We start from the raw sequence: 16314 nt of genomic DNA, 5'->3' as shown, positions 1-16314 counted from the left end.
ACCTGCTCTTTGCACTGCTTTGCCGTCTCATTTCTCATGCCACAGAATATAAATGCACAGTATATATTTCTTCCTACGCATATTAGTCACAGCCTTTGTGCTCTGTGAAGCTGTCTCTTCTTAAATTCTGTAAACTGTATGAGTGTCAGCTATTTTTCTAACCACTCGCCGGGTGGGGTCTAACATTCCTTGCTAATTGTGTTTGCCCAACACCCCTCCCTCCTCTCAGAGTGTGCATGCATGTTTGTCTTTATGCTTCATTGTGCAAAATAATTTAGAAAATTGCCAACAAAGCATCCGACCTTTGGCTGCGGTAATGAAAAAGGTCAGGGTCATATCCCTGGATGTTTGTCCCATCACGAATGTGGCACTGTGTCTATAAATCTGTATGTTCTTTGCAACATTTGCTCTGCTGGCAAAAGATGTGGCACGTTATTGATTCAATCTATGCCAAGCTCATGAAAGATTTTATATTTGCTGTTTTAGCCCCCAGGGGAACAGACTTTTCCAAATGCAAAGCTATTGTTGCACAGGAAAGGGTGCAATTTACCCTTGTGGCAACAGCAGTAGCAGTTTATATAAAATAAATACAAGTCGGCTGTTATCGGTGATAACATGGCGGAACAGTTGTACAATAAAATCACAGGAAAACGCAGTCTGCTGTAAATATGCTGCTTTATAGATGGGAAGCACAAATAATGCTGATGTGATTGTTATTCTGTGACAGGAAATTTGCTTGAACTGGCCTACAATAACAGCCCAACTGAGTAAATTTATATCTTTTCCTATCAGCAAAAAGAACCCAAATCAACAATATCTCATTCAGCATGTTCATGTTTGTTTATCTTTTATCTGGCTGTCGCAAGATGCCTGTTTTGTTGTTGTTGTTTTTTTTTTTAATCAGAAATCAAAACAGCAAAAATGTAATCCGAATGCACACTCAGATAATTCATTTTAAATGTTGTGGAACGTACCGTTTTACATTTTGTGAGAGATGTTTTGCAGTTGGTAAACTTGTATAATTTGGGAAAGGATTTACTATATTTATTCTTACATTGGCATCTTTTCTTATTCTTTTTATAGTCTACACCTATTGGTTATTTGTTTAAATCAACTGCTACAGACTGGATTATGGCACATTAAGACATCTGAATGAATAGTAATATATAGCACATATAACTGGGGAAAAGGCCTCACCAAGCCATGGAACTTGTCAGTTAATAGATCCATTTTTATGAGTCTCTGACAATGGCAGACTATTTTTAACAGCGGTTATAATTCCTAAGTAGTTAGAGTTTTTTTGTAAAAACCCATTGGATAAAAACTCAGAGTGCTCAATTATATATTGAGTGTTTGATTTAAAATCCATTGTGGATTTTACTACAGAAACTGTGTCTTTCTCCAACAAACTGTCGACTTAATGTTGTCTACAGCAGGACCACCGATATTAACCCTCCTCCAAAAACTCCTGAAATCATGAGTACCAATCATTTGTCGAACATGTCTTTTGTTAACTTTCAAAAATGAACACAATTTGTGGCAGTTCCAGTCCTCTGTGGATGTCGTTTTTTCGGCAGGTCGGGACTTTCCAGATTTGCGGTGATATATGAGTCGACTTCTTTGTGACAGACCTTTCAGAGAGCCGCAGCATAGCTCAGGGGAGTTTGTCGGGCTTACCTGGTGTTAACCATCAGACCATTATGTATGTGGTGCTGTGCGTGTGACACAGTTTGTGTGTCTGTGTATGTGGAAGGTATGAAATTACCTAATTGCTGTGGTATTCAGCAGTTCATACAATAACATGTTGCATATTTGTTGATGGATGTATTTTCTGCCTTGTTGATGTAAAGCGTGCCTTCAGGTAAAGCTTTTTTCCCTGTATTTCAAAGGCACACGTACATCTTCTTCCCTTCGGGACACACTTACAAACATGAAACAACACGTTCTGGTTTTCTACAGAAGTGTTAACAAACCTCCCAGAGAAAGAATGTTGCATTGGAAATATAAGATCGTAAAAAGGCTGAATGCATTGCTGTGTATCCATGGCAACGGCACCAGTCTAGTGCAACGTGTTTTTTTGTGTTTTTTTTACAGAAGTGTGTGATGATTACAAGTGAACTCAAATGCAGTCCCTGTGGGGTTTGCCTTTTTGTATGCAGTGCTTCCTTTTTGGAGAAAAGCAATTACTGAAATCCATGTCTGTCATAATACTGAATGTGTGGGCCTATATAGGTGTACTAATGCATTAGCAGAGTGATCACTGTTTGATCTCTTTCTTCCACGTCCCAGTTTAAGACAATACGTGATCACTAGATGCACTTCCATTACTTCATATGTGCAGTTGTAGCCTCATGCACACAAACAAACTAATATGCTCAGTTATTGCTCGCTTTATTCTTTTCATCTGAAGAAAAGTTGGTTTTTATAACACAAAACCACCTTGAGGCTTTTGTTTGTGCTCTTGTGCTCTGATAAACAAATGTGAAAATAATAAGTACATTTCTGTTTTAGTGCAGGAATTGTTTTTGAATTTTTTGCCAAAGCAGTGATGTAATATTGCAACTTGAACCCATGCTGAGCATATCCAACACGTGTAGATATTGTTTTTCCTTAAAAACAGTTTTATATCGGCTTGCAAAGAAACTTTATTATTTGAATACATCTGAAACCTCTTCACTGGAGCATTGGCTAAATGATTTGTCATACCCTCCATCTTAGAATTTTAAATAGGTTTTCCCTGCAGCTTAAATTGGATTATTTGAGGCAAGATTTGGTCGCACTTTATTGCTTTTCTAGGGGAAAACAAATCGATAACAGTGTGAATAATAAATATCATTGTCTATCATTTTAGAGAAACAGTGGCTTTGAGATGGAAGTATATTTTACTCCTTTTTTTGTTTGCCTATGTTGTAGCTTTTTCTGAATTCTTAAAACTTAAAAGCATTAAACTGGGTTTAGTCAGGAGTTGTGTATTTGCTGTTTTTGGGTCCTACTGCATTGGTTTTACTTTCTATAAAACAGTTTAAAAACAATGATTAAAGTTATTAGGGTGCACACAGATTTAAAAAAAAAAAAAGATTATTAGGAACACTTAGATTGTCAGGTGTTGTGTTTAGTAGTATTCCTTTAGCACTCTAGCCTGAATATTGAGTCTCTGCTTTTATGTATTCATTCATTTATTTGCAGAGCACTTTGTGGCAGCATTTACTAAACTGCTCATGTGCACATGCTCATTTAAATTCACAATAAATTCCAGTATAAATGTTTATATGTCTGTCTGCCTCTCTCACATGGACACCCACACACATACACTCTCATACACTCTCATACACACACACACACACACACACACACACACACACACACACACACCAGGGTGGTGGTTTTGTGTGTAAGGGTTGTGTTTTTCAGAGGCTATAAGCGAACTCCCTGCTTCACTGTCATGCTAACAATGATGCAGGGAGTGGGAGAAAAGCTGAGTGAGGGATGTTGTGTATGCGTGTGTGTAGCAGGTTGGAGACTGATAGCCACAACATTCATTATCCCATCAGCTCCCTTAGTAGCACCATCCACACACACAAACATATGCATTAACAAAACATGATTTTAATCACTTATTCGCTTACTCATCCACTCTTGGAGACACGTCTCACACCTTTGCCCACACCACAGCCCACACATGGATGTGAACACACAGACACACTGCTGCCGCTTAGTGTGCCGTTGTAGCTATTAGGCCTGCATCATTAAAGCTCTTCAGACTAATTATCTCCCCCGATGAGCCGAAGGTCTCAATGGGGCGACAGGGAGAGATCCAGCATGATTGACTTGGCCTATGCTTTTCTCAATGAGCCATTAGTCTAGTGCAAAGAAACAAACACACACACACACACACACACACATGTACACACACAGGCTTATGCTAATGCACTCCATGTCAGCTTACCATATTCATTTACATCTCTGGGAAAAAGACCTGTCAGTTGTAAGGAAGCGTAATTACATGATGGAGGGATGTGAGTGTGAAGGTGTGCGTGCAGTGTGCACTTTCTCTCAGTTTGTGAATGTGCAGTTCAGGGCGTGTTTGCCACTTTTTGCTTCTCAGGAGCCAGGTGCCACAGGGGAATGCGGAGAATGTAAGCTGGCGATGAGTGATGGTGACAGTTTGCCAGAGAAACAGTGCAAGGGAGAGAGAAGTCTTCCTTTACTCTACAGATATTGTACCCACCACTGATAAACTCTGTCACACCCCAGGAAAAAGATTCCCCCATATGAATCATTGTTCATTTTAATTCCCTCATTAATCAGTTTATACCACAGTGTTTGGGCAGTTGAAGATGATATTTGTTTTCAATGTGGGCCAGGCTTGCATGCATGAGTTATGAAAGCCCCGAGAGAGAGTAGGAGGTAAGGAGGACCTTTTGAAATTGGGAAATAATTTATAGAATGTAGCAGGGAGTATAACAGGAAAGACAAATGTAATGGTTAACTATTAATAAAGGTATGCATATTAGAGCTAACTGGGCTTAGAGAAACAATTCCACAGTCTGTTAATCAGTCAGTGATATTTATGTTACCTGCGCAACTTCTGATTGTGTTGGCCTATTAAATTCTAAGTGGGAGATCAGGAAGGTACATTTGACCTCTTCAGGCCAGGAAACTCCAAGATTTCAAGTATGTTACTGTACAGAAAACAACGTTGCTACTTTTAAAGTTAGTTGCATTATGCCATGGTAGGAATTGGTTATGCAGTTTTATTTATGTATGTGTGTTTGTTTGTGTGATTTTGCAAATCCCAGTGATTGTGATACGAACAAAATTGAGGGCTACATAGATGACAAGTGGCTGCTTAGTTTCCAGGCATTCTCTCTGGAATGAAACGATGTGATAATTACAGATATTCATCAACTTTTTATTTTGCCTCACTGGATCCAAATTTGAATTTTCCCTTTAGTTTCTGACCAGGTACCTGCAAACACATCGACTCACTAATGAAAATAATGCTAAACCTAAACATAAATGGTAAATATGGTCCTTGAATTGGATAAGTGGAAGAAAATGAATAGATGGATGCTAAACATCACAACATTAGCATTGTGACTGTGAAGATGTTAGCATAAGTACATTAGCAGTTAGCATAAATTACCATAGTCCCTGTCCCTTACCATAGTCGCTAGCATTGCTGTGGATCCTCTGCACTGTTAAATTCTGGATAGAATATGGATATTTGTACCTTAAAAGATGCATTTGGCTCTTATCCAGCATAATATTTCAGGCATTCCTGCTCTACTAGAGATTTATATGCAAGTGGTTTAAAGGAAGTACATTTCCTGAGGCTATATGACCCATTAACAGTAAATTCAATTCAATTCAATTTTATTTATATAGCGCCAAATCACAACAAATGTCGCCTCAAGGCGCTTCATAGATACAGAGAAAAGCCCAACAATCATATGACCCCCTATGAGCAAGCACTTTGGCGACAGTGGGAAGGAAAAACTCCCTTTTAACAGGAAGAAACCTCCGGCAGAACCAGGCTCAGGGAGGGGCGGCCATCTGCTGCGACCGGTTGGGGTGAGAGAAGGAAGACAGGATAAAAGACATGCTGTGGAAGAGAGACAGAGATTAATAACAGATACGATTCAATACAGAGAGGTCTGTTAACACATAGTGAGTGAGAAAGGTGACTGGAAAGGAAAAACTCAATGCATCATGGGAATCCCCCGGCAGCCTACATCTATTGCAGCATAACTAAGGGAGGATTCAGGGTCACCTGGTCCAGCCCTAACTATATGCTTTAGCAAAAAGGAAAGTTTTAAGCCTAATCTTAAAAGTAGAGATAGTGTCTGTCTCCCGAATCCAAACTGGAAGCTGGTTCCACAGAAGAGGGGCCTGAAAACTGAAGGCTCTCCCTCCCATTCTACTTTTAAATACTCTAGGAACAACAAGTAGGCCTGCAGAGCGAGAGCGAAGTGCTCTAATAGGGTGATATGGTACTACAAGGTCATTAAGATAAGATGGGGCCTGATTATTTAAGACCTTGTATGTGAGGAGCAAGATTTTGAATTCAATTCTGGATTTAACAGGAAGCCAATGAAGGGAAGCCAAAACAGGAGAAATATGCTCTCTCTTTCTAAATCTGTGTCACGTTAAGGTTGATGTTGTTTTTAGCTGGTTGACCTTATAATATCTCAGCACGTTTTTTTAAAAAACAAAACAAAACACTTTTAACTTTTTAACTTTTGACCTGCCACATTTAGGGTGCAGTAAAGTAGTCATTAGCTGAAAATATTCTAATGCAAAAGGTTTTGTTAGTAGACGCTCATGAAAAATGTTGTATTATCTTTTCTGTTTTTTATGAGTTTACCGAGCCAAGCCTAATGTTTGCTGTTAATGACGTAAACCCTCTGTATATATGCCCGTTAAATCTTACTGAAAGACCTTGATTCTCTTTATTTGAAGAGAAAATTGAAGGTTGAAACTGGAGTTTACAAAGAAGGCGCGGGGTGTTTGCAAAAGCACATATGATAATCTGTATCAGTTGACAGAGAGTTCAGGTAGCATCATTATTGATGCTTGGTGCTTCAGATCTTCAAAACACACCAGAAACCACGCCTTGTTTGGGGGTAGGTAGACTCCAAGCCTCCAGACTGCATGTTATTTGGCATTTTGTGTAGAAAGCCACCTAAAATATATTTGGTGTGAAATCCCACAGGGCTTGAGGTTTGCTATATTGAGTATCCAGCCTGAGGGAATAAGGGAAGTTTCTATTGTATCAATTACAAAGGCAATTAGTGACATAGCAGCTATTACATCAATTTGGTTTCAGTCAAATCCCCCAACATTACGAACAATGGCTATCCAAATTGAAAGAAAGAAGCAAACACAAACAGCGGCTTCAAATCCCCATGCAATTAATATCACACTGCTTTCTAAAGTGACATCTCAGCTACCAAAGTCAGCCCCCCAGTTTGCTTTCTGTGTCCCACTGAGGTGGGAAAAGAGAAGGAAGGGGGGGGATGAGCAATGGGAGGGAAATTTTAAGAACAGATGGCAGAGTGGCCCCTATGTTCAACTGCCTGGGTGATTATGGACACAGCTGTCAGTCACTTCACATGTAAGTGTGCGTGCGTGTGTGGGTTTGATTTTGTGTCAGTACTTGTGTCTTTGTGAGTGTATTTTGTGTGTATGTGTGTGTGCCTGTAACTGCCCATGTGTTCTCCAGTTTCTTTGTTCCCAGTGTGTCTTGGTAATGTTGCATTGCAGCTGCGTGTTTATGGCTGTACATATTTCTGAGATATTGGTGTCTTGACAGAGCTCAAATGCCAGATCAGAGTTCAGGCAAAACATTGCAAGGAATGTAAGATTCAGGTCACCTGTCCACACTTTGACAAGCTCTCTCTCTCTCTCTCTCTCTCTCTCTCTCTCTCTCTCTCTCGCTGTGTGTGCTTCTTTATTACTGGGCTTTACCCCCATCTAGTGGTGCTTCATGTTACTGCCTTTGGATCAGTTGCATAATGTGCTGCACACCTCATTATCAGGCAAAGTAAGGTTCACTTAATTTAATTTTAGTGTTATAAATATAATTACAGTTTTTAACATGTAACTGTACAGTTGGTTTTCAAAGTACAAAGTACATTTCAGTCAAAAACATAAATGTCTGCTTGGTCTTAATGATATTATGTTTACTTATTAGTTGGAAATTATTAAGTGTTAAATTGGTACAATTACATATAACATGAAATTACGTTTGTTGGCCAGTTGTGGCACCACAGCTCCAGCAGTGAGATATAACAGTGGGATGGAGTATCATTATTATGACTAACAGTGCAATATGTACAGTTACACAGCCAGCAAATGTTGATCCGAGGGAGCGGAACTGGGTTATAATTCTCTTTGGATGCTTCACTATGGGCACCATCTTTCATATTACACATTACAGAATTAGAACTGTCATTTACTTTGATCTATTATTGATATAAGTATTGACAAGCACAGCTTTAAGTTTATGATATTGAATCTGTTTTTTGTTTTTCACAGCATCAACATAACTTTCATTTTAGGGTAATGTTCTCCTCATGGACCAAAACAAACTCGCACTGTCATTTGTATGAATCACAGGTCCGGTTTACTGCTGCTATTACAAAACAACAGAGGTGGATTTATGCTGGTGAACAACACTTAGCTGTGGAAACGTTGCTGAGGAAATATATGTGATCATTTGTACCAAATACATATATATGAAATGACTGGAATGGGAGCTTCTGGACTGGGTCAGTCACTGATCCAATCCCTAGGAGCAGGAGTTGTATTTATAATAGTGCTTTTATCTGCAGATAAATGTGTCGCTCTGCTTCCCCATTCATGCCATCATCCCTGGAGTGGTTTCAGTTGGCAGAGATGATGTGTAGCCATCCATCACACGCTTGTTCCAAACAGTGTACATGCACAGCTTGGTGTCAACCCAGTTGACGGTGGGGTCAACCGGGTTGCTGCAGCTGTGGTTGTACCATTGCACACTCTGCAGCTGGTGGTCACACACCATCACACTGCCCATTTTTTTCTGGGGAGAGAACACAACTCTCTATTGGGGCTTTTTACAGGAAACAGATGCAAATAATTTAATTGAAATGAAATGAAAATTATCTGCTACTGCAAGAGACAAATGACAAATTAGAGTAAGTGGTGCAACAGAAGTCAAGGGAATGAACATAGCTGTGTGAGTGGCAGCTTCCTGAGGTTCTGGCCATGCTCACCCAGCAGTTATCTGTGACCATGAATGGGCCCCAGTACACAAACTCAGGCAAAGTGTTCATGCAAGTCTGATCATCCACAACAAGTACAGTTATGCTCCTCATGTGGTGAGTGGGCTCATCTGTTTCAGAGAGAGACACCCTGGATTTCTGCCAGGGTGAACAATAACAATGCAGTACTTGTGGTATAATCCATGCCATCTCTTATCAAACAACCTATTTTTTGACAAAAACTTCCTTCATTTTATTCAGAACGTCTACGGATTGCTTCCTATTTTTATGCATTGCCACTTCTCTCACAAGAGCATGAGGTCTAAACCTTGAGTAAATACTATTTTCAAGGTCTACCTCTTTTAATTAGTCCTGATCACTGACTGGGCATTTTGGCAGGCAATTATAAACTCCCCTGATTAAAGAAAGCCATGATTAAAATAGAATGTTCATGCCTTGTTAAAGCAGCGATGACCAGAATAATAATGAGCTTCATAACACATACATTCCCACCTGCTGATGAACCCAACATTTCCCCCAAAATATACCCACTGAATTGTGTGTCTCTCCAGATTAAGCCCAAATGTTGTGCTTTCGGCTCTGAAGGTACTGCTTGTTCTCTGGTGTACTTATTTTGAAGACAGGTTTAGAAAGCTCAAGTAGAATAGAAAGTAGAGAGTTCAGAAAATCGCTGAGTTACAGTGACATCACTTGCTCTACACTTGTAAAACCATATGTCATTTTTTAAAAATTCAGCTTTTTGCATGAAATAGACAGATAAGAAATCACACGATGATTGGGAAGCTTTAAGTGTGTCAGTAGGTGGTTTTTGTGACCTTCAGACAGAAGCTATTTCTTTATTTTATGCTAAGCTGATGTAAGCTAACGTAAGACTGCTGGCTGTGGCTTTATACTAATACTATACTAAAAATATACTTTCTGGATTGAAACAAAGTACTGACACTGTTAATTCATTCACAGATCAGGATCATGTTTCATATATATGAGTCAGATTTGGACATTGACCAATGGGGTCTAGCAGCTGGCTTCCCTTCATAGTCTGATTACAGAAAGAAACATGCTCACCAATTAGTTAATATGTCTTGTTTACCTAATCAAGAGTTCTTATCTCACTCTCAGTAAAAAAGTATATAAAAGCTCATTTCCCAAATTGTTTAAAAAAAAAATGAAACTCCTGGGACATTTAGCTAAAAAGCATATTTGAGGACCAGATTAAAAGAAAAAAAAAAAACAGCTTATCTGCAGCTATGCTAAATTCTTAATGAGGGATAAAAGCAACAGTATCACTTTTAAATCCACTTACGCTGATCTGCGATAGTGGAGCCCTAACCACTGCCATGGCAAGTCTCCCCAGGCAAGCAACAGGTCAGAGAAATAGGCTGCAAATAGGCAGGTTCAGCCAGATGTACAACAACTTAGACTCTGGAGAGTTGAATGGTAGGGACTGTGAATGATCCCAAAGCAACATAAATGTTCTGCTCTGTGCCTTTGTCATGTTCCCCAAGACATGCAGCAGTTTGGTAGGATGTGCAAAGGACAGAAGAGAAAATCAAATTTATTATCCTCAGGCAGACTTCTTAGGCCACTGGCAGGAATAGGCCCGTGACTGAAGAACAGTGAGCTTTAATCAGACATGAACAGCAGGCTGATGAATGTGATTTAATTAAGCAAAATCCCAATTGGGATTTGCAGCAGTTCTGTCAGCATTATTGAGGCTTTCTAACACTGACAACACAAAACCAAAATGACAAAGCTGAATACAATGACTGATTGACTCATCTGACACAGACAGATTACATGTCCTCTTAAAATTACTTTCCCATCTCATCAAACATGATTGTTTGGTGGAATGCCGCTGAATTCATTCACCGCCATTTCCACATTGGTTTTGAATGACTTCGATTAGTGACGTTAATTTCTTAACAAATCAGACCAATAAACCAAAAATTATCTTTTTCATTTTAAGGTTTTATTTGGCAAAATCATTCACTAATAAATATGTGGGTTCACAATCACCCAAGGTTACTATGCAGGATATTTGTCAGATCAATAGACATGCCAGGGTCTAGACATAGGCTGGGACATCTTGCTGTATCTCAGGGGAGAGGCTCCTGTAACCCGTCAAAAAGATCAAAGAGAAAATAGAAATGTCCTTTATAATATTTATTCACTTTATTGTAGACACAAAATTGGAAATATCTACTTGTGAGCCTGAATATATGGATATAATGACCACAAGGGAAGATTCATGCACGTATTTCTTTACAGTTTTCTTCTGTATAGTCTGTAAAGGCACTTTGATCAGTCCTTATTTTATTTTTTTTATATATCTGCAAGATTTTTAGGGTTCAGTTGGAGGAACAGACTGCTTTATCACTTTCCAGCACCACTTCCTGCTCAGCTGTAACCTTTGTAACAATGTTATCAGTTCATTTAGGGTGATATGCTTTCCTTCCTGTGCCAATTTGTTGCTTTCCTGAAAACCATAAAAAGACTCTTGCCTGTGGTTTATCACATTTTTTATTCAGATGTAACAGATTCTAGTTACAGTTTTTGTGTTTTTTGGTCAAGTTAATATCTTTTATAACATACAAGACCTGCAGCACAGTCTCTTTTGGCTCAGTGGGCAATATTAAAGCCATTTTTTAAGGTCAAGTGGACTCTATAGCGGTCAGTGGTGTCATAGATAAATGGGAAAAGCTTTTGTAATCGTACAAGAAGTAATAAAAAAAAAAAAAAAAAGACAATACGACTGGATTCCCGCTTCTGTTTATAAATGGAATATTTATCACATCATTTCAAAACCCTGCAAATACTGCATGGCCTCTTGGGAAAACAAAGTTTGTTTATAATTTTATTTTGTCCTTTGAGTTTTTAAAAAATATCAGATTTGTTTTATCAGTTAATAACATGATCATTTGTAAATATTTATAAAAATCTAAAAGATGGAGATCTCACACAGCTTGTTAATGTTTCATGAACTTTGTTTTGTGGAAAAAAAATCAACATTCAAGGCAAGCAAATAACTGACTGATGAAATGTGAATGTATGTTTTGCAGACATTATAACAGCTTTAGTGGTATTCAATATGTTCAGTGTTATTCAGCTGTCTGATGTTTAATTAATAGGTACAGTTGAATTTCTTCTTTTTTTTTGACATACAAATATTTGATATGCATTTTAATTGTCAATACATGTTTAAAGCAAGTGGAAACAGATTTTTTTCAAATAAAAGCTGGGATTGAAGTTCCTACGTTTGAAGCCACCAGCCAGCTGGAGCTTTCTGGAGTTTGCATGTTCTGCCTGTGCCTGCATGAATTCTCATTGAGTACTTCAGCTTCCTCACACAGTCCAGAGACATGTGTGTTAGGCTAATTGGAGATTGTAAATTCTGCTGGGAATCACTGCTCGTCTCTATGTGTTAACCCTGCAATTGACTGGTAACCTGTCCAGACTGTCACCTGCCTTCACCCTATGTCACCTATGATAGGCTGCTCCCATTATGTGAGCCTGATTTGGACAAGAAGGTTAAGAAAACTAATGGATAGAGGAGAAAACACTGGAGAATGCAGCTCCTTTCAAACTCATCCAGTCAGGACAGATCTGTATGCATGTTCAGTTGCAACTCAAGGATCTAAAACCATTATTTTAATATTAATATTTGTCTATTCTTTTTGTTCCAGTGATTATAGTCATTGTACATAAACCACGAGTGGTAGTGTGGGATCACTGTAGTCCTTAAAACCCACACAAATGTGTAATTTGTTCTGTGCTTCTCTGATGCAGTTTATATCCTTTGCAACGACTACACAAGACAAGATTCTTTAAAGCAGATTTTTTTTTTGCTTGGTTTGTTTCTGTTGGTAATAGCTTCAGAAGAAGCCGCATGTTGTAGATTTGTGCATTAATTAAAAATCACTTGCTCTCGCATCACTGATTGTCAGTATCCATAAAACAAACTTCAGAGTCTTTGTTGTTTATTAATCTCTGTCAATTTCCCGCCGCTCACATTTTGCATGTTGTTTCTTTTCATCCATTATTAATTACAACAGAAGCCTCTGTTCTTGTGCTGCCTGAGCCGATAAAAGTCTTGTGTCTCACTGCAGATTCGTACAGACAAAATCACGACCTTTTGCATCACTGAGTTGAAAGATGACACCGATCTTGCACAAACAGATGGGGGCAAAATGGGCTGAATTTACTACATCAAACACTTCACAAAAATACCATGTACCAACCACAGACACCTGTTTATGTTTTTTTCAGTATAAATATTTTATTTCAAGATATAACAAACACTGAAATTTATTCAGAGATGCCATGGTACTGTGAGGAAACAAGCATATCAGCAGGTGGTAGCAGATCTTAAAATGCTCCCTTTCTTGTGCTTGCCAAATTCTCATGTCCATTTTCTCATTCCAAGCTCTTAGTTGTTTTTCAAAGGACTAAAGTCCCCATTGTGTGGTTATCATTATTTACCTCCAATGCAGTGGATTGAGAAAGTGCTACAAAATGCACCTCGTCCATTGTATTAGAGAGTTTGACACTTGCGTGTGGGGAGAGTATTGCCAAGGACAGAATGTAAAATGAATTCTGAACCTTTCTTGTTTAGGTTGAAAGTCCTTACACAACCATGTAACGTTGTGGAGGTCATTGGATAACTTTTTTTTCACTATTAATGGTGAAAAATATGGTAAAGCTGGTCATGTGCAATGCCAAGATAGGTGCTCATAATGTTGGAAGTTTCAGTGTAAAGATTCCTGTGGTAAAAACACAGAATGAGAGCAGTTATAGATTAAAATGAACATTTTTTTGAATTCATCTTAATATCAAAATGTCTTACTTTGCCTTCTCCTCCAGCTTCAGGCCTTTGATCTGTTCCAGGTAATCACTGGCAGTGTTGACCGCACCTGCATAGTAGGACTTGACAGTATCTGTTATTTTTGTGATGGTCCCTTGCTCTTCCTCATCGACCTGCCTTGGCACACGGAAGCTTTCAGCACCTATGCAAAAACAGGCCACGTTAGTTAGAGGGTTAAAGACACGAGAGGCAAAAAAAGACAGAGAAGAAGAAAAGTCTTTCACCCTAATGTCTTCACTTAAAACAAAACTTCATTTCCCGCTAAAGATGGTATGTCAATGCATTCAATAGCTTTTCTATATCAGAATATGTGATGTGAATTTCAGTTTTAACCAAAATGAAAAACAAAAACATATCATTTAGTCATCTGGTTTGTATCCATTTTCTTGAACTGAATGTGCTCATTATTACTCTGTAGAGATCTTGCTTATGTTACAAACAGGTTAGGATTGAAAAGCTTAAAGTTTTATTATCACTAATTCATAAAAACCTCCTGGTATATTATATATTTGTGTTGTTGGCTTTACTCTCTGAGGACAAACTTACTGAGTGCAAAAAGTGCAACAAGCACAGTGATGACCAGCAGCTTATTCATGGTCCTTAGATCTGTGAATGTAGAGGAAAAAAAACATTTGAAGCTCTTTCCATCCACTAGGGTGAGACATTGTCCAAGATTTACCCACTCATCCAGCCGATGTGTTTGTTATATTAACTGTGCATATATGTGGTTTTAGTCCACTTCTAACATTAAAACACAGAAGATCTCCCCAAATCTCCCAAACTATTAGGTCATCTTTTCTCATACACAGTGAAACAGCATGCATCTATTTTAAAACTGCTCAGTAAATGAATCAAAAGTGTTGGTACTCACTCTATTCCTCTGCAGAAGTGACTGTGAAAAGAAAACAACCTACGAGGTAGTGCCGGCCCAGCCTGTTTATATAGGAGTGTAAAAGTGGTGACTTGTTGCTCTCAGAGCCAAAGTGCACTCTGTGGGAGATAAACCTGGACTGCTGTCAGCTGTGTGTTTTTTTGGAGTGGTTCATCATTGTGTCTTGATAAAGCAGATATTGGGATAATGCAAATACAAGGATAGTGAATAAAGCATGACAAGGTACTTGTAACAGTGGTAGCACAGCTGTGGTCAGGAGTGACTTTAATAGTATAGACTGAAAACAGCATTGTAGAAGAAAAAATAAATGTGGCCCAGTCAATTCTTTTCCATTGATAAGGTCAGTATCAGCAGACTGTTACTCCTTGTGCTGTTCACAGTCTACATAAGGAGGCACTTTAGATTTCTATAACAAGACTCAGTCATTCATAACACACTGCAACAGTCCCAAGTCCTTTTAAAATGGTCCAAAGTCTAAAGGGTGCTGAACACGTCACCCACACTGATTCTGGTTATGAAACAGCCACATTAATGAATATATGGTGTTGCATTGAAAACTCTTAAGAATTTATTTATTTATTTAGTTAGTTTTTTAAGAACAAAAACAATCTCTTTCCACTTGTCTCTTCAAAAACCTTCAGGAAAGGAGAAGTTTGGTCACAGTTACAAGCGGAAAACATTGAATCCCCGTCTTGATTCTTTTCAATTTGAAATGAAAATACAAGTCTAAAGCTGGCTGTTCATGTTATGTAGTTTTGTCCTCATGTGCTCTTTATTTCCTGTTTTCCCTAATAATTATAACATAATTATAATATTCATTCTTGAGACAAAATCTGTCTTTTTAGCCTTGAGGCTGTGGTTATATATTAAAGTAAATATTGTGGCTCTGGGTAATAAGTGACAGTTTCTTGCTTGCCATGGGTGAACATTTGGTGAACAGAATTCAGAGTCCAGACAGCTTTGTCAATATCAAGCACATGCTGTTTTTTGTTTGTTTGTTTTTTAGCCAGAGTAAAAACAGTTTTATGAGGAAACAATTTCAAATAAAAATCTGACCTACGAAAATATTGAATTTGTGAGATGTTTAGATCTCTTTTTGGAGAAGACAGAATTTGCCAGAATTCCCGAGGAGACTGGTTTAAAAACATTTCAGTTTGTGCTGGGAATAATTGTTAATGTGACAAAAAAAACTGTTTTATCTCTTTTATTTGTTGGAGCTAAGTGCTTTCCCCTGCGATGTCTACATGTTGATGGAGGCCTAAGTAAACATTCAATCCAATCATGTGTTCCAGTCTCACATGTCATGTTGTGTGCGACCCCAAGAACTCAGGTCAGTTGAGTGCAGCTGTGGGCAGCAGTGGGGTTCAAACAGTTTGAGAATTTGCACTTTTGATTCAATCCAACTGAATAAACGCTGTGATGGCTCATCTCGGCATGGTTATTGCTGTAGCTGAAAATAACATTGGTGTATTATTGCATTATAAATTCAATCAGTGATTTCTGCTGTTGTGAATGCAGGAAGAGTATTTGTTTGCTGCTCATATGAGTAGAATAAGGCAGATATTCCACATGTTCTTGCAAAGTGCTATTCAACAGGAAACCTGTATTAATATTCAAATTATGGAAAGTTAATTCAAATAAAAATGTCTGAGATTATTGTACAGTTCTCTTCAGTAATTTTAGGTTAACAATCAATTTATGTAAAGATACAAAAGAGACATTAATAATGTGTTTTCAGTATTTCTGTCACTAAAAAAAGTTTTCATATGGGATTATACAAATTCACTGTTCAGGGG

The 16314-nt window shown here is 38.3% G+C and overlaps 1 protein-coding gene across 1 annotated transcript; it reads right to left on the bottom strand.

Moving 5' to 3' along the window:
• Positions 1-13015: 13015 nt before the first annotated feature.
• On the bottom strand, positions 13016-14626 carry apoc2 (apolipoprotein C-II). The gene is made up of 4 exons (XM_085176962.1): positions 14498-14626; positions 14173-14232; positions 13609-13768; positions 13016-13525 (listed from the first exon to the last, which is right to left on the bottom strand). Exons 2-4 carry the CDS (start codon positions 14219-14221, stop codon positions 13441-13443), a joined length of 294 nt encoding a protein of 97 aa, XP_085033088.1. The 5' UTR covers positions 14222-14232; positions 14498-14626; the 3' UTR covers positions 13016-13440.
• Positions 14627-16314: the final 1688 nt, after the last annotated feature.

This window comes from Neolamprologus multifasciatus, chromosome 11, assembly GCF_963576455.1.
Source record: "Neolamprologus multifasciatus chromosome 11, fNeoMul1.2, whole genome shotgun sequence".
Lineage (NCBI taxonomy): Eukaryota > Metazoa > Chordata > Actinopteri > Cichliformes > Cichlidae > Neolamprologus > Neolamprologus multifasciatus.
This window is presented reverse-complemented; position numbering and strand designations above follow the sequence as displayed.

What these genes read in the sequence shown, in the direction of transcription:
- apoc2 (XM_085176962.1), bottom strand. Translation starts at nt 14,221, where the DNA reads ATGAATAAGCTGCTGGTCATCACTGTGCTTGTTGCACTTTTTGCACTC. An exon ending in TGTTGCACTTTTTGCACTCA is followed by an intron (nt 13,769 to 14,172) that starts GTAAGTTTGTCC and finishes GTTTTTGCATAG; the next exon opens with GTGCTGAAAGCTTCCGTGTG. An exon ending in AAGCTGGAGGAGAAGGCAAA is followed by an intron (nt 13,526 to 13,608) that starts GTAAGACATTTT and finishes TTTTTACCACAG; the next exon opens with GAATCTTTACACTGAAACTT.